The sequence below is a fragment of the Alosa pseudoharengus genome, unplaced genomic scaffold (genome assembly GCF_046254945.1).
Source record: "Alosa pseudoharengus isolate Yale_2024_CS ecotype anadromous, Long Island Sound unplaced genomic scaffold, YU_APseudo_1.1 YU_APseudo_1.1_scf_12, whole genome shotgun sequence".
NCBI lineage: Eukaryota > Metazoa > Chordata > Actinopteri > Clupeiformes > Clupeidae > Alosa > Alosa pseudoharengus.
In genome coordinates, this window is record NW_027468587.1 from 3,193,818 (window position 1) to 3,213,155 (window position 19,338).

General features: G+C 39.5%; 1 protein-coding gene across 1 annotated transcript; it reads right to left on the reverse strand.

Annotated features, from left to right (window-relative positions):
* Window positions 1-10,967: 10,967 nt before the first annotated feature.
* On the reverse strand, window positions 10,968-14,175 carry LOC143118704 (protein S100-P-like). The gene is made up of 3 exons (XM_076279770.1): window positions 14,027-14,175; window positions 11,875-12,019; window positions 10,968-11,353 (listed from the first exon to the last, which is right to left on the reverse strand). The coding sequence occupies exons 2-3, from the start codon at window positions 12,010-12,012 to the stop codon at window positions 11,222-11,224; spliced, it is 270 nt and encodes an 89-aa protein (XP_076135885.1). The 5' UTR covers window positions 12,013-12,019; window positions 14,027-14,175; the 3' UTR covers window positions 10,968-11,221.
* Window positions 14,176-19,338: the final 5,163 nt, after the last annotated feature.

Sequence of the window (19,338 nt, forward strand, 5' to 3'; positions counted from 1 at the left end):
CCAAAAACTGTTTCAAAATAAAAGTCCTCACTACAATATTTCACTGTTAAACAATTTAACCCTTTAAACTACTGAACTTTTTAACTGTTCAGCGTTTGTAACTGTTACTTGTCATCAACTATGACTCCTACCCACTGTAGCTAGTTAGCATGGTTAACATAGTTAGCATGTTAGCATGCTAGCACGCTAGCATGTTAGCATGCTAATTAGCATTTTTAGCAAAACTGCTAAAAATGATTAGCTAAGTTAGCTAAGTCACATGGTTAGCATAGTTAGCATGCTAACATGTTAGCATGCTAGTTAGCATTTTTAGCAAAACTGCTAAAAATGATTAGCTAAGTTAGCTAAGTCACATGGTTAGCATAGTTAGCATGCTAACATGTTAGCATGCTAGTTAGCATTTTTTGCAAAACTGCTAAAAATGATTAGCTAAGTTAGCTAAGTCACATGGTTAGCATAGTTAACATGCTAGCATGTTAGCATGCTAGTTAGCATTTTTTGCAAAACTGCTAAAAATGATTAGCTAAGTTAGCTAAGTCACATGGTTAACATAGTTAGCATGCTAACATGCTAGTTAGCATTTTTAACAAAACTGCTAAAAATGATTAGCTAAGTTAGCTAAGTCACATGGTTAACATAGTTAGCATGTTAGCATTGCTAACATGCTAGTTAGCATAACTACTAAAAATGAAAACATTAGCTAAGTTAACTAAGTTAAGTATTATCCACCTATTTAACCGTTCAATCATTTCAACTATATTAAACCTTATCTACCAAGCAAATCATTTAACCATATAAACTATCCACCTATTTAACTGTTCAGTCACTCCAACTATATTAAACCTCATCTACCTAGCAACCAATATAGTTTGTTTTTACTCTGTATGATATTTTACATAATATTTTTTGCATTTTCATGCACTGTATTTCCTTCAGGAAATGCTTTTCTAGTTATTATTCTTCTTCTAACGCACTTAATGCAGCTTCAACCGTTTAACGTAGAAACTTCATTCAAACTATGTTACGTAGGTCTTACTTAGGACATGGGTGCTATGTATTTTTCATCTTTGTAACTTTTATACTTTTTAAACTATTAATTAAAAACTAATCAAAATTTCCCCATAGACTTAACATGGGCTGATGACATCACAATAGAGCCGTTAAGCAATTAGAATCCTATGGCAGGTGTTCGGGCCACCTGCATCAACTGCCAGTCTCAGGCTTTAAAGCATACAAACTGGCCCTATTAAGACTACACATCCTGTTCAACTGCTTCCTCTGCCAAAAACTGTTTCAAAATAAAAGTCCTCACTACAATATTTCACTGTTAAACAATTTAACCCTTTAAACTACTGAACTTTTTAACTGTTCAGCCATTGTAACTGTTACTTGTCATCAACTATGACTCCTACCCACTGTAGCTAGTTAACTAAGTTAGCTAAGTAACATGGTTAGCATAGTTAGCATGCTAGCATGCTAGTTAGCATGCTAGTTAGCATTTTTAGCAAAACTGCTAAAAATGATTAGCTAAGTTAGCTAAGTCACATGGTTAGCATAGTTAGCATGCTAACATGTTAGCATGCTAGTTAGCATTTTTTGTAAAACTGCTAAAAATGATTAGCTAAGTTAGCTAAGTCACATGGTTAGCATAGTTAGCATGCTAACATGTTAGCATGCTAGTTAGCATGTTTTGCAAAACTGCTAGAAATGATTAGCTAAGTTAGCTAAGTCACATGGTTAGCATAGTTAGCATGCTAACATTTTAGCATGCTAGTTAGCATTTTTTGCAAAACTGCTAAAAATAATTAGCTAAGTTAGCTAAGTCACATGGTTAGCATAGTTAGCATGTTAGCATGTTATCATGCTAGTTAGCATAACTGTTAAAAATGTTTAGTGAAGTTAGCTAAGTCACATGGTTAATATAATTAGCATGTTAGCATGCTAATTAACATAGTTATCATAACTAATAACAATGATTAGCTAGGTTAGCTAAGTCATATGGTTAGCATAGTTAACATTTTAACATTGTTAGCATGCTAGTTAGCATGGTTACTTGGTTAACATTATTATCTTTGTTAACATAGTTAGCATAACTACTAGCAAACATTGGAGCCATTCCAACTGTTAGTTATCGTCAACTATCTGCCTAAATAATTTAACCATTTCAATTATCAACCTATTTAACTGTTCAGTCATTCCAACTATAGTAAACCTTATCTACCAAGCAAATAATTTAACCATATGAACTCATCATATTTTTGCGTTTTCATGCACTGTATTTCCTTCAGGAAATGCTTTTCTAGTTATTATTCTTCTTCTAACGCAGTTAATGCAGCTTCAACCGTTTAACGTAGAAACTTCATTCAAACTATGTTACGTAGGTCTTACTTAGGACATGTGAGCTTTGTATTTTTCAGCTTTGTAACTTTTATACTTTTTAAACTATTAATTAAAAACTATTACAATTTCCCCATAGACTTAACACTGGCCTTTATGACATCACAGCAATTAGAATCTTCTGCCAGGTGGCCAGGCCACCTGTTCAACTGTCAGTTTCTCAGGCTTTAAGCATACAGTCTCATTCTATTAAGACTACACATTCTGTTCAACTGTTTCCTCTTTCCACAACTGTTTCAAAATAAAAGTCCTCGCTACAATAATTCCCTATTAAATAATTTAACCATTTAAACTATCCACCTATTTAACTGTTCAGTCAATTCAACTATATTAAACCTCATCTACCTAGCAAATAATTTAACCATTTAAACTATCCACCAATTTAACTGACCTTTCATTCCAACTATATTAAACCTCATCTACCTAGCAAACAACTTAAACTTTTAAATTATCCACCTATTTAACTGTTCAGTCATTCCAACTATATTAAACCTCATCTACCTAGTTCAGTCATTCCAACTATATTAAACCTCATCTACCTAGCAAATAATCTAACCTTTTAAACTATCCACCTATTTAACTGCCCTTTCAATCCAACTATATTAAACCTCATCTACCTAGCAAACAACTTAAACTTTTAAATTATCCACCTATTTAACTGTTCAGTCATTCCAACTATATTAAACCTCATCTACCTAGTTCAGTCATTCCAACTATATTAAACCTCATCTACCTAGCAAATAATCTAACCTTTTAAACTATCCACCTATTTAACTGTTCAGTCATTCCAACTATATTAAACCTCATCTACCTAGTTCAGTCATTCCAACTACATTAAACCTCATCTACCTAGCAAATAATTTAACCATTTAAACTTTCCACCTATTTAACTGTTCAGCCATTCCAACTATATTAAACCTCATCTACCTAGTTCAGTCATTCCAACTATATTAAACCTCATCTACAGAGCAACCAATATAGTTTGTTTTTACTCTGTATGATATTTTACATCATATTTTTGCATTTTCATGCACTGTATTTCCTTCAGGAAATGCTTTTCTAGTTATTATTCTTCTTCTAACGCTTTTTCTGCGTCTAATGCGGCTTCAACCGTTTAATGTAGAAACTTCATTCAAACTGCGTTACATAGGTCTTAGGACAGGTGTGGAATATATTTTTCATATTTGTAACTTTTATACTTTTTGAATTATTAATTAAAAACTATAAAAAATTTCCCCATAGACTTAACATTGGCGATTATGGCATCACAATAGAGCACTTAGAATCCTATGCCAAGTGTTCCGGCCAGAGCCATATGGTTCCGGCCACCTCAGGCAACTATCTGTCTCAGGCTTTAACCCTTAAGAACGTAGGTTTTATTTAAACCAACGTACTCCACTGGGTGAGTTATATGGGCTGCGTCACTAGCGTTCTACACTGACATTCTATAGTCATTATTAGGTGGCCTACAATCTATACAGTGCAGCATGGCTTGATCTGTTTTATTTCACGTGAATATTGCAAAGTAGGCTACCACACACACACATGCTTTCATCATGTGATCACATCATAGCTGTCAACCCTCCCGTTTTTTCCGGGTTTCTCACGTATTTTAACTTTTTTCCCGCTGTCTTCCCGTTTTAATATTTTCCCGTAAATATCCCGTATTTTAACAATCTCATAACATAGCTCTACCATCGGACTTGTCAGTCTCTGTACTGTTGTCCTGTTGCTAAACCCTGCCCTTCTAACAAAACAGATGTTTTCAAAGCATCGTTTTGCTTGCTTGAAGGCGACAGTGAGACTATTTAAGATGCACAAGAGCACGATTCAGTGGCACCTGCATAGTGTAGGCTATGGCCGAACGCTGTGTGTATCGGCCTACCACTCAGCTACGAGTAGAGAAAGAATTCCCCTGTTTGTATATTCACTCCAAGTTGGCCTACCATAACTTCCCAACTCTGCACTAAAGCCCATAAACTGCATGACAGGCTATTTATATTTTCTCTCTAAAATAACCAAATGCATTTGTTGAACTTTATGAAGAAGAATTACGCACTATAGGCTAGAACGCACACATTTTGTTTGCGCAGGAGAGAGAATGACAGCGCACAGGGCCATCGATTAGGCTACAGAACTTTAGCCTTGCTAGGGCTGTATAAAGTTGACCAAATTAATATAGGCTGTTGTTAGGCGTAAATAAAGTAGGCTACTTTGTTGTATTGTTTAGCTGACCAATGCACGAGCTTGCAATTATGAAACGGACTAATACTGTGCCCTTCCAACGTTGGGGGTCGAATGTTGACATTTTCCCGTATTCTGCGTGAGAAACCCGGGATATCTCCCTGATGTCCACATCAGAGTCGTCATTAGATGTAAAAATAACCCTGATCTCTTCATCAGTAAGCTGACGCCTTTTCAAATGTGCCATGACTAATATTATCGATGAAATTGTATAGCGTCTGTAAATACTACGATTGTTTTCTGAATGAATGAACTTCGAGATGCCGGTCGCTGTAATGTTTTGCATTGACGGACTTGATGGATGCACTGCTATTGCGCAAATAAAGCTGTGATTATAATGGGACAAGATAAAGATGTATGCGCATTTCTTGTGCGAGTTTTAATGTCATGAATGTAGCAAACCATGTTTCCTGAGCCGCGTGCGTTACTCAAAGCTACATAGCTCGTGAATGAACGATGTTTGTTTCCAGCATTCCGTACATTTCGTCATTTTGATTTTCATCTTATCAGTGGCCATGAGATTTGACTAAACACTGAATAACATCATCATTTATTTTTTTAAAAAGCACTAATTTTGCTTGTTTTATTGTGCTTGGTGTAATGACTGACATTCAGAAATATGGCAATAAATGGCAGTGAAGCTAGCAACATTTGTAGCCTCCTGTAAGTAAACGTCTTCCCAATACTTGCCACTTCCGTTGATTTTGTCATGTATAGCCCGACCACACAATCATAATATAAACTAGATCTGCAAAATGTGGACATAACAAAATGGTAGTGGCAAAGTGATTTGCGAGAGATCTTTGACTTTGAGAATGTACAATGTCAGCCCATGTTAGCCAACAAGTGGTAGCCCATTGTTAAGCAGCAATTAGAATACTTATGTAGCAACATTCCAAACACAAAAGTGTGACGGTACGCTTTTACGGATAGTTAACGGCCGTCACACCAGTGTGACGGTACGTTCTTAAGGGTTAAGCACACAATCTGGCTCTCTTAAGACTACAGATCCTGTTCAACTGTTTCCTCTGCCCACAACTGTTTCAAAATAAAAGTCTCCACTACAATAATTCCCTATTAAATAATTTAACCATTAAAACTATCCAACTATTTAACTGTTCAACTATTCCAACTGTCAGTTATCATTAACTATGCCTCTAGCCTACTATTTTAAACCACCACCTACCTAGCAACCATTGAAATTAAGCATCTATGTCAGTTTCCATAGCAACCAAGATGATTATACTAGCAAACCACTGTAGTAACTCTTTTATTTCTGATAGTAGCCACCATGGACACCCTAGCAACAACCTAGCAATGACTTCAAGTACCCTAGCAACAGCCTAGCAACCACATTCACAGTTAAAACCAAGCAACCAGCATAGCAACCACCATAACTACTCTAGCAACAGTCAGTTGTCATCAACTTTGACTCCCATCAACTGTTTCCTCTCCCCACAACTGTTTCAAAATAAAAGTCTTCACTGCTATAATCCCCTATTACATTATTTAACCATTTAAACTATCCAACATTTTAACTGTTCAACTATTCCAACTGTCAGTTGTCATCAACTATGACTCCCGTCAACTGTTTCCTCTGCCCAAAGCTGTCAAAATAAAAGTCCTCACTACAATAATTCCCTATGAAATATTTGAACCAATCCAACTGTCAGTTGTCATCAGCTATGACTCCCGCCAATTGTGTCCTCTGCCCACAACTGTTTGGCAGCCTGGGCTTTTCAGTCAACTAGTGTGATCAACTCCCAATCTATATTCAACTTTTAAACTGTCTACTTTTAAACTATCAACTTTTATTAAGCTGTGCAACCACCATGTCTGTCCTAGCGTCATTGTCATGCACTCGTAATTCCCTGGAATTACATTCTCTAGTTGCTCTTAAGATTCCAAAATAAAAGACTATACAAGTGCAAAGTAATGCATTCTTAGTCAGAGGTAGCAGTCAATAAAGTTCAGTAGTGTATGTCTAATTGAGTGCCTGTCATTTTAAAACGTTTGTGTGGGAATCCTTGCAATTAACATTAACACAGTTAAAAGGCCGCTGATGTGTGGATGCAATTCATAACGTAGTTAGTTCAAATAACGGTTTGACTTCTCCTTTGGACAAGCACTTTTGAGTCTTGGAAAACACTATTCCATTTACATCGGGATTTTGCAAACATTCAGTCAATAAAATGAGCCCTGCATTAGTAACGAATAAGCAGCTGCAAGTAAGCATGCTAAACTTGACACCCAAACAGTATTCTAACGTTAGCTTTGAGATACTGCTTGATTGCATACTGTAACTTAACTTAGTTTAGTCTCCTCAATGTACTATGTTGTGATAAGACCTTAGCAGAGTTTACTTTAACTTTAATGCAGCAGTTTTAATGCTGCAAATTTACGCAGCATGGTCACGATGCTAAGCGGATTTAATAGCAATTTAGCCCACTGTGTTCTATGCAGTGCTTCTATGTGGCAACAACAATCCTTCAACAATCGTGAATATTTTGTTAAATGCACATGCAGGAGGAGCAGCGGGCTCGTTACGAGAGAGAGCGGGCGGGGCGACGAAAGGCTGTGTGAGTAAAAAGTGCAGCTCAATGAAATTATTTTATCTTATCTTTAATTTAAATAGTAGGCCTACAACATAGAACATCAATATGTGGTGGCCGGTTTTGATTTCGTGGTGCCCAGCCACAGATTAGTCAACGTATGGAAAACACTGAAGGTGTAAAATTAAAAATATTTAGCAGCACACGTTATGCTTGACAAATCGACGCTCATATTTTGCGTCGACGTATTTTTTGCGTCGATGTCATCGATTACGTCGACGCGTTGTCCCAGCCCTACTGATAAGACATTGTCTGAATGACAGTATATGTTGCTCAAAACCTGAATACTGTACATCATTGATTGTGCCTTGCTAGATGTGCAAAACACCCATGCAGGCACTAATGCACCTCCATATTGTCATGGATGCTGTGTTGCCAGATGTGCAAAACACCTATGCAGGCACTAATGCACCTCCATATTGTCATGGATGCTGGCTTGCCAGATGTGCAAAACACCCATGCAGTCACTAATGCACCTCCATATTGTCATGGATGCTGGCTTGCCAGATGTGCAAAACACCCATGCAGGCACTAATTCACCTCCATATTGTCATGGATGCTGGGTTGACAATGACACCCTCTGAATGCATGCTGAGTTTCGTGGAATTCCATTCATATGGTGGCCATACAATACATAAATTAATGTGTACATTTAATGACTATACACACATCGGCCTGCAGATGGGATGGTGGTGTTGAGCGAAGGGTTCCCGGATTCAATCAATCAATTTGAAATGTATACACACACACACAGACACACACACACACACACACACACACAGAAGCACACATACACAAAAGCAAAGACACACACATGCACACACTCATTTACATACACAAAAGTTACAAGAGTAGGGGATTGAGTAAGAGATACTTTATATATAAGAGATAATTTATACATTTAGTGGCTGTATCGTGACTGTACACCCATTGGCCTGTATACGGTGGTCAAAACTAAGCAAAACTATAGATGTACCGCATAGCGGTACAAAATATGACTGCCGCTCAGTCGTGTAAATGATGCTTGTCAATTTGTCTCCATCTCCTACTCCATCCCCTACTCTTGCAACTTATATGTATGCTTGTTTGTGTGTGCCTGTGTGTATTTATGTGTGTGTTTGTGTCTGTGCGTGTGGATACTGTATGTGTGTGTGTGTCTGTGTGTATGGATGTGTGTGTGTGTGCGAGTGTATGTTAATATATGCGTGTGTGTGTGTGTGTCAGTCCTGCCTTATAACCCCTGGGGACCAAGTCTAGTGGGGCTACAGTACATGCCCACAGTTTCATGTGCCCTGTTGAAAAATGAAATAATATGATTAACTTAAAGTTACTTTTCTCAAGAACCGTTACCACAGCAACTAGCGGCTAACATTGTTTAAAAGCTAAAAAAAACACTCTTTTATTTGATGTGATACGTGTGATATCTGTGATGTCTATGTGATGAGTAGGCAGGCTACTACGAGTAGTTCAACAGAGAAGAATTTTGTGGCTAAATAGCTTCATAGTGTTCCATGAAGATGTCACGGCGGATTAAAATAGTGGTAGTATGCAGCCGGGTCCCAATCTGTTGGCAAACTAGATGTACCGCATAGCGGTACAAAATATGATCGCTGCTCCTGTACATCCTCTCCACCAAAATAAATCATGCTTGTCAATTTGTCATCTTCTACTTCATCCCCTACTCTTGCAACTTTTGTGTATGTGTAACAGAGGTCGTAATTCGTCCGCCGCTCACGGCCCTCGAATCCACCACCTCAACATTCACCGGTATGGGAGTCAAATGCTCTAACCACTGAGCTTCCAACTCAGCGGTTTGCAGCGTTCTTAAGTTTAGGGGTGTGAGGATTTACACGTGCAACTAGCGTGCTAGCTCAGTTCGCCTCTGTTACATATGCTTGTATGGACCTCTGAAGTTCGCCTACAAAAAAATCTACCATCTTTGCCCATATAAGGAGATCTGGTATCTTGAGATTTTTCCTGTGGAAATATAACATGGGGATTTGGAATTACACCTGTTAGACTCTGGCAGGGACGACGAAATCGGAAATGCAAACGTTTTGCTCTACATACTTTTGTCCTCTGCCTTTGAGTGGCACATAATGATTTTTGCTACCACAGAGCTTTGCGGTGCAACTTGCCATTAAGTTAGTTAGCAAGTAAGCTCTGTGTGCGTGTGTGTAGCTCTGCGTGCGTGTGTGTATGTATGTGAGTGTGTGCGTGCCTGTGAGTGTTTGTGTGTGTGCGTGTGTGTGTGTCTGTGCGTGTGGATGTGTGTGTGTGTGTGCATGCGTGTGTGTGTGTGTATGCGTGCATGTGTATTTACACGTGTGTGTTTATATGGGTGATTCCTGTTTTGGATCAAATTTCCATGTCCCAATGATTTCCTTACTTAAATTCTTTAATAAAATCGGACAAATAATTCAGTCAATGTTATTATGTGGTGTTTAGGTGTTTTCTATTGCTTTAACATAGATAAATTACTTTTTTTTTTTTTTTTTTGTCTCTTTAAGACACCTTTTTCTGTGGTAGGCTATTTCTGTGGTCAATAAATGTAAACTATAAAATAAACTAAAACTAACTAACTAAAAACTTCAACTTATTCTTTATTGCTTTGATAGGGTACACTTCCTTTAGTCATGGAAGTAAATCTGGTGAAACTACATTTGTTTTCTGTAGTTATATAATATATTATATGTCCCTGCAGGCCTTTTCTAGCTAAATGTTGCGCACTCAAAGAGCTAGAGCTAACTAGCTAAAGAGGGCTGTGTCTCGCATAGTTGCTAAGATGCTAACGCAAAGTAGGTGGCTGGCAGATAGATCATACATGAGCTCAGATGTATTTTCTGGTTACAAAACCTGAGTTTTTAGATTTAATAGTGCTTATTTCAATTTTGGCCCGCCTTGCTTGTGGCATAGCAACCACTTGTTGCTGTGAAACGGCCACTCCCATTGTCTCTAGCTAGGCTACTTGAATGTGACCAGGATTACAGTGAGGAAGTATGGCAAGTTTGATAAAGAGATCCTTCACATCTCTAGAGATATTTGATATCATGATATGCTGAGATATGATTTGGACCAATATTGATGTCATTGTGTTTCATTGAGATATCTGTTATTATTTGTCCATTACGGATTGGCATTGTAGGCACAAAAAATCACTCACTCTCACTCATAGCCTATAGGATGCCTGCAATTTGGCGGTCGGGGTAGATGATACTTTTAAACTGTTTTCCTCCACAAGGTGGTGCTGCTCTCTGTAGTGTCAGCAGTTCCCAAACTTTTTCCCTGCGTACCACCACATAGATCCTGACTCTGCTCGCGTACCCCCACCATCCGACACATAAAAATGTAACACATTCCAGGCATCATGTTTAATTAGCCGCCCTATGATAACAAATAACAAAATCAAAATGTACAACTGGTCTATGAACTCTCACACTAAAAAAACAGGGTGGAGAACAACACTATGAAACACAAAGAACAAAGAGAACATAGGCTTAAGATATTTAAAAAAAAACATTTTTAACACCTTTCCGACTGCCTTTTTCATCTCGCGTACCCCCTAGTGGAAGCTCGCGTACACAGTATGGGAATCCCTGCTCCAGGTCTATCGCTTCCTCTCCTGACCCCTGACCTTCTCATCCCTCTCCCTCCTCCTCCCACTGCAAGGTTGCCTTCGAAAAAGGAACAAAGAACAGCCGGGCACTTTGGAACCAAGTTTAACTGTTTATTTCAAATATGTTTTACATGTATGTATTCCACTGCAAGCCAAGATAAGTTCATGGTTTTGTGAGGGTGTGTAAGATACAGTTTGAATGTTTTTTTGGAGCTATTTTTTAATTAATCAAACCCTTACAATTAAACACTGCAGCCCTCTGGCACTCTGGACAGGGTGATGGTGAGACCCTGTGTGTGTGTTTGTGTGTGTGTGTGTGTGTGTTTGTGTATGAATGGGCCTCTTCCTCTTATCATTTTGAGCTTTGCAGCATGGAAGTTATAACAGCCACCATGGTTATGAACTCTGTGAAGTCCACCGTGCCATCTGCATTGGAATCAAGGTCTTTGAATATTTTGTCCAAGGCAGGCTTGTCTTTTGCAGCCTGTTGGAAAAGAGTGTTGGGGTTTACAATCACTTTTCACAACCTTGCTAAAGCAGCTCTCTTTAGACAACAGGGAATCAATATTTGTGAGAGTGTGGTGACATTATAATAGTCATTGTCCTCGTGTATACAATTAAAACAAAAATGTATTTGATTGCTAGCAAGCATTAGTATTTTGTGAGAACATGATGCATACAAGTGAAATACTGTGTCTCAATATTAATCAATATTCAATATTAAAAGTTGTTCATTTCAAAGACACAGTTTATGTCTTGAAAAAACATGACCTTGATGACTCATTAACTTGATTGCAAATAGAAACAAGAAGAATACCTTTAACTTAGGAACTTAGGAGTTGTATAAACCACCCGGCACACTGGAACTACAGTATATAGTTCTTATATAGTTATAGTATCTTGAGTTTCCACTTGGGGATCAATAACGTCTATCTATCTATCTATCTATCTATCTATCTAGTTTTTTTGCTGTAGTAATACTGTAAAACATGTTAGAAATCTCACCTCAAGTTTCATGCCCAATTCTTTACTCAAAAGAGTCTTCAGTTCCCCTTTGCTTAGGGTTTTAGCATCTCCTTCTTGACCTGCGTATTCCTGGAAAATATCAATGAGGGTGCCCATGGCGTTTAGGAGACGGGTCATGGTGGCTCTGAAAAAGAAGGATGGAATTGAATACTGGTGCTGAACGTTTACATTTACAACACAAAGCACACAGATGGCTAAACATCTAAGAAGGCTAAAACATGGCTTATGGCATGTTTTTTTTTTTTTTTTGGCATGATGCCAAAAATTTATATTGCCACTCCTTACTCCTTCTACTCTGTGATGTATATATTCTCTCTGCATGCACGCACATGCACACACACACACACACACACACATTGTGACACACCCTGGTAACACACAAGTCCCTCTACACTTCACATGCACACACACACACACACACACATTGTGACACACCCTGGTAACACACAAGTCCCTCTACACTTCACATGCACACACACACACACACACACATTGTGACACACCCTGGTAACACACAAGTCCCTCTACACTTCACATGCACACACACACACACACACACACTCACCAAAGGGAGGGAAATAGAAGAAGAGGAGGGGAGAGGGAGAGAGAGAGAGAGAGAGAGAGAGGGAGAGAGAGAGAGAGAGAGAGGGAGAGAGAGAGGGAGGGAGAGAGAGAGAGAGGGGGGGGAGAGAGGGAGGGAGAGAGAGAGAGAGAGAGAGAGAGAGAGAGAGAGAGGGAGAGAGAGAGAGAGAGAGAGGTGAAGAGAGAGGGAGGGAGAGAGAGAGAGAGAGAGAGAGAGAGAGGGAGAGAGAGAGAGGGAGAGAGAGAGAGAGAGGGGGGGGGGAGAGAGGGAGGGAGAGAGAGAGAGGGGGCAGAGCATTGCCAACGCCCTACCAGGCCCCTCTCTAACATGAGAGAAACAGAGAGAGGGGGTAAGAGAAAGAGTGAGAGAGAGAGAGAAGGGGATATGAGCGATACAGACGAAGAGATAAACTTTAGTGACTCCGTACACAGACTTCGCTCTGTCTTGCACCACAGAATATGTGTAGGAGTTCACTCACTTTATTCTCTTAAACAGCAGAGCATACGGTATTTATTTTCCAGTGTGCACAGAATGCCTTTCTGAATTGCTGGAACAATCAGCCATCTACTTGTTATTTGAATGCAATGCAAACTTTATGAGCTGCAGTTGAATGCAATGCAAACTGTACTAGCTGCAGTTGTTCGGCCTGGCTGCGTCGTGGTGCCAGGCTAGCCGCTCAACATGATGGAAGGACAGAGAGGCCAATCGGGTGAGGACCAGAAGGAGGGAGAGGTTATGCCAGGACAAAGAGAGTGGGAGGAGCAGTCAGAGTGGGAATGCTGGAAGAGAGAGAGAGAGAGAGAGAGAGAGAGAGAGAGAGAGAGAGAGAGAGAGAGAGAGAGAAAAGAATGATGGATGTTGCATGAGACAGAGGGAAATAGAAAGAGAGGATGTGATGACAGAGGAGCAGAGTTTTAAGAAGCCTTTACTGAACCATCATGTGAACACCTCGCCCCAGGCCTCTACAAAACCAGCACAGTCAGAGCGCATATATATATATATATATATATATATATATATATATATATATATATATATATATATATATAAAATAGAGCACACATCAGCAAATAAATGCAAGATCACCATCGGCTGAAATGAGGGAAATACCTTTGTCTGAAGATGTAAGTGGAAGACCCCAAAAGAGAAGTAGTCACACAATAAAAGAGAGCCATGTCTGCCTTTAAATGAAGAGTTCAGATGCAAAACCCTCTAAACGCCACCTCCATCAAAAATGAGATAACGGTGGTGAGTGAATGCTCAAAATAATCAGATAATTTAGCTTCAAAATCCACTAAATACCACTCTCTTCCTGGTCTGAAATATTGATTTGTAGCAAAACCTATAGAAGCCTGACAAAAAAAATTGCTTACTAAAAAGAAAAGTGGTCTGACGGATTTAGAGGGATTTGTATCTGAACTGAACTGGCAAGTTTGTTTGCTCACAGCCAGGCTTATGCCATTGCACAGAGTTTCACTGCAGTGCATGCAATCTCACAACTGCACATCACATCAACAACAAAAGACTTCTGCAAAAAGTTGAACTCACCGGAAAGTATGATCCAGAGGACTTTACAGTGAGATGAGAATCAGGGTGTGAGGGATATGGCGATGGACTGAGGTGGCTGGTCAGTTTTATCCTGAAGTTGCCACACCTTCTCTAAGTCCACCTCTCTTTCTCTCTCACTCTTTCTCTCTCTCTCACTCTCTTTTTCTCTCACTCTCTCATTCAGCTGTTTATCAGAACCACATGGAAATAGTAACATGATCTGTTAATTAATTTCTGCTCTTTCTATCCCTCTCTTTCTTTTTCACACGCACACACACACACACACACACAGACACACACACATACACACACACACACTCTCTCACTCACACTAATACTATGTTTGTACAAATATCTAAAAGAATGTGGTACAGTGGCAAGGCCGGATGTGTGTCAGCTGATGATATGGAGGTTTGGCGTTACACTAAACATACCTAATGCCATGTTACATGTCTGATGTCTGGAAGATGTGGCATCCTCTCTGTCGTATCTGGGTATCTCTTAAAACATTTGTGTAATAATAACATCAATATACTACTGGATTGTTGCTTGTACACACACACACACACACACACACACACACCCTCTGGTATCTGCGCTTGTGTCTGAAGAACGCTATCAGGCCCATGGGACTTTTACACAGTGTTATTAAGGACTTAAGGACCTGGGGCGTATCTGAGTAGCACCGTTGCCAGCTCATTACAGAGTCTCTCTGCCTGATGCCTCCAGTAGCTCAGCTCTTACCAACGCAGAGCTTCCTTTGTCTACCTGCAATTAGGTTTATTACCCACACACACTCACACACAAGCGCAAACACCCACTCACATACACAGACGGAAACACACACACAGACACATACACACACATGCGTGCTCACACACACACACACACACACAAACACATACACACACACACACACACACATATCAGGGGTACACATCAGTGGTAAAACAGTATATATATCTATTGTGGAAAAGTTCTCAAATGAAGAATGTTCATAGGTCTTAGGTACACACAGGTGTGCTGTACACACACACACACACACACACACACACAGTCACACACACACACAGAAAAAGAGAGAAGTGGAGTTGGGGGGTGTTCTACTTGAAACTAGTGAGTCAGAGTCAGCCATGTTGCTGTGGTGATCACCCAGTTTATTACTGTATAGCAATGAGAGGAGTGGTCTAACATAGTCTCTATGGTGACAGTGTTTTGATGTTCTTTTGGCATGTTTGTGGCCTGTCCCCACACTGTAGTATGTGATGGCAGTGTTTTGATGTTCTTTTGGCATGTGTGTGGCCTGTCCCCACACTGTAGTATGTGTGTGAGATTATTAGGGGGGTAGAAAGTAAGATTGATGTTAAATTTTGCAACTTTATATCTGCGGGATCCAGTCCATATGAATGTTTCAATACTCTTGTCTATATGGTAAATACTTTGATTCAGTTGAGGTGAAGGCAGAAGCGATCAAATAGTGGAGAGCTGGCATCTTCCACCAGAAAGAGCAGGAGAAAACCTCTGGGGGAATAAACGGAAGCATAGTCGACTCAATTACTGCTCCTGACATTACATAACAGACTGACTCATGGGACGGGAATCCTTAGTGTGTGTCATTCAATGCTTGTGTGCGTGTGTGTGAGAGATAGAGAATGTGTGTATCTAATGAAAATGTGCAGATGATTGTGTGTGAGGATTTCTATGTATACACATGTAGTTTGAGTCAGTGTGTATGTGTATTTGTGAATATTGTGAATGTGTTAAGAGTGAGTTTGTGTGTGTGTGTGTCTACGTGTGTGTGTGTGTGTGTGTGTGTGTGTGTGTGTGTGTGAGACAGAAAGACACAGAGGATTTGTGTGTGTTTGTCGCACATGTCTCAGAGCATTTGCCCACCTCATGATTTCGTGCACAATTGCAGTATTTATCAAACCAGCCAAGTAGCAGCTTGTGATTTGATTTTGGCGGCTGTGGTTTAGATTCTCATGGTGACTCACTCCCCAGAAACATCCCCAAGCACAGAGGCACCTCCCTTCTGCCATTTTGGTTCCATTCTTTTTTCCCCACCACCACTACCCCAACCACTCTTCTGAGGACTTTTTTCCCCACCACCACTACCCCAACCACTCTTCTGAGGACTTTTTTCCCCACCACCACTACCCCAACCACTCTTCTGAGGACTTTTTTCCCCACCACCACTACCCCAACCACTCTTCTGAGGACTTTTTCAAATGCAGTCAAGTGAAGTTGCTCTGCAACAATGCTAGTACTGTGGTAATACACGTGCCATTATTTTGATTCTTAATGGGGGTCTCTCTCACTGTCCTGACTAAGACTATCAAACATTCATACACTATTTTTAGACCTACACACTAAGAAAAACAAGTACTGTTGTGTTCCTAATGGTCTGTGTGTTATGTATGCATGAATACGGGTACTTTTTCATACCCTAGTCATCTTCTGAAGAACAGTTATGTACCCATGAATGCGAGTACTTTTTCATACCCTAGTCATCTGTAATGAGGCACACTTCGGTACCTGCAATGTCTGAGAGTAAGAAGAAACAACATTCTTAACACATCTCTATGTCCCGACAGTAACAACAAAGTTTGTGTTGTTTATAACATTCGTTTTAAGAGTAAACAGTTGTGTTTGTGGTGTGTATGTCAAATGGAATGACATAAAAGCAAACTACAAAATCCCACCTAAAAAACATCTCACGATAATATTAATAACAGTAAAAACCTGTGTCACATTGCTTTAAGGTTGTATAGTACAGTAGTCTACTGTAAATTGAAGCTATGACTAGAATGGCGTTTGACTAAAGTGCAATTAACTCCTGACCACAGGAATGTTGATCCTATGGTTAAAATACTCAGACATCTGACAAGAAGCATGTGTTCTTTTTGTGTTTGTGTGCGTGAGACAGATGAAGGGATGTAAAAGAGAAAGAGAGAGGGAGTGACAGAGAGACAGTGAGAGAGAGAAAGAGGGAGAGAGAGAGAGAGAGCTATAGAGAATGCCAGCATATCAACAAATGCCAAATGAGATGTTTTAATTGGAGACATATTTGTGCATGGTATCACAGTCAACAAAACAGACCCCTTTTTTGCTATTTCGCAATTGTTAAAACACTCTTTCTCTCTCTCTCTCACACACACACACACATTTTTTCTCTCCAAAAGACCAGTACCCAACTGTGTGGGCTTTATAAACCAAGCACAGCATCTTATTTCCTACTGAGGACTGTTCTGAGAAAGAAGTTCTGATTTGACCATAAGGGCAAATTTGAAAATCAAATAAGTCAAAGAATGTTTTTCAGGGACTAGGGTGTGGGTGTTTCAGGTAGAGATTTTTATGAGAGGTAAATAAAAAAATATAGATATTAAATATCAAGACCTATATGTATAGGTATATATATATATTCCTTGTGAACCTGTCCCATAATTATATTTAGTTAGCCTCCACTTCTCATTTCAATCTTTTAGCCAATATGTTCTTAAATGCATCTTGAAAATTTGATTTAGTCTGTTAGTGATATTTGTATTTTTTGTTTTCATTTAGGCTATATGACTTTAAACTATTTTAATGTTAATGTACTGTTTATTGATGTCATTGTATGTCTCTTTGGACAAAAGTGTCTGCTAATGCTAAGGCATGAACATAAGCTTTTCCAAACAGCACAGTGCATGTCTTAAGAGTACTTTAATTTCTTTGCTGCTCCATTTTTTGATAATGTCCTTCTCCTTTTCCTGGTCTGACTAATGCTTCGGTTTCTCCACTTCTCCTCCACAGATGCAGACACCGGATTGGGTGTTGTCGTGCCATGAGCCACCAAATAGGCGCAGTCCTGTGACATCCTGTTATGGCCACCCTAAAGAACAAAGTCCAGAGAATTCCCCACCATAGTTACTTTGCACAATCTAGTGCTGTGAGCAGTAAGCGTGCGTAAACTGCCTTTTTCACTAAGTTGTCCCGGTTACTGTAGGCTATATGTGACCGAGGGAGGTGTACAGTATTTGTTAGAGGATTTGTGTCAATGAACAGAGCTCAGATTACATGTCAGTCATCAGGGGTAGCAGAGCTGATCCTAGATTTGTTTGCTTATAGGGTGGGGGCAAAAGAGACAGAGTGTGTTTGTCTCTCTCTCTCTCTCTCTCTCTCTCCATGCATGTGCGTGTTTTAAGTGCTTTTATCTGTGTATGCAGGGACCATGCTGTGGTTATAGGCCAGGCTGCGTGAGTCATGTCAGGGTACTGCCTTAGCCAAAATGGAGGGCAAGTTTCCAGTGCAAGAGTGAGACTAAGAGAATGAGAGTGAACGAGAGAGAGAGAAAGAGAAAAAGAAAGAGAGGGAATGTGTGTGTGTGTGTGCTTCATGCACGGTTTTGAATGTTTGCAAGTGCTATGCAAGTCATAACCTCAGAGTGGAAAATTACTACAACTCTACAAGTTTCCCTCCTCCTTCCTCCATTTTGTGCCAAAAAAAGGGTGTACCGTTAAAGAAAGAGAGAAGGATATCCTTCGGCAATCTTTGCACCCATTGCACATTTCTGTCTCTCTTCCTTTTCCGATTTCTCTCTCTATCCTTCTATTTTGTTGCTGTGCTCTTGTAGCACAATTTATCTGTTTAACTTCATGGTGTTTTCCATGCGAAACACTTTATCTTTTCACTTTATTTGTCTTCCTTTATGGGATGCTGCAAATATGACACTAGACTGAGATGGGTAAAAGTCCTGCTCCTTCCTCAGTTTTAAAAGGTATTGCCTTTGCCCACCCGCACCTCTCCATGCCTCTTCTCTTCTTCTCTCCTGCTTTTCTCTTTTGTCCTCCCATGCCTCCATCTTCTCTCATTTGATGGTTGTTCTTTTTTTTTGCCACACCCACAGAGAGACAAAATGGCTTCAGAGGGAGGGAAGCATACACACACACAATTAAAGATGACTGAGGAACTGAGTCACTGTATAATGAGAGAATGTTTTTAAGAGCATACTGTAGATGTACAACAATTTCCAAAACGTTTAAGTTAATTTCATTAAGTAACCTTCATTGCAGTTGAAGTATAAGTTTAAAGTTTACTTTATGTATAAGTAAAGTATAAGTATACATGTACTTTGGTTACTTGTAAATGTACTATTTTAATACTTCTTCTGACTAAATTGGTCCACTTTTCACTTGTAAATATATTTTATTATTAAGTGTGAGGTAACAGTTTTAATAGACTATAGACGAGTCACTTCTGTTAACAGTGTCTCTAACTCACTTATGTGTTATATGTGTTAAATCAAATCAAAATAAAGGGACGCAGGGGCAGGG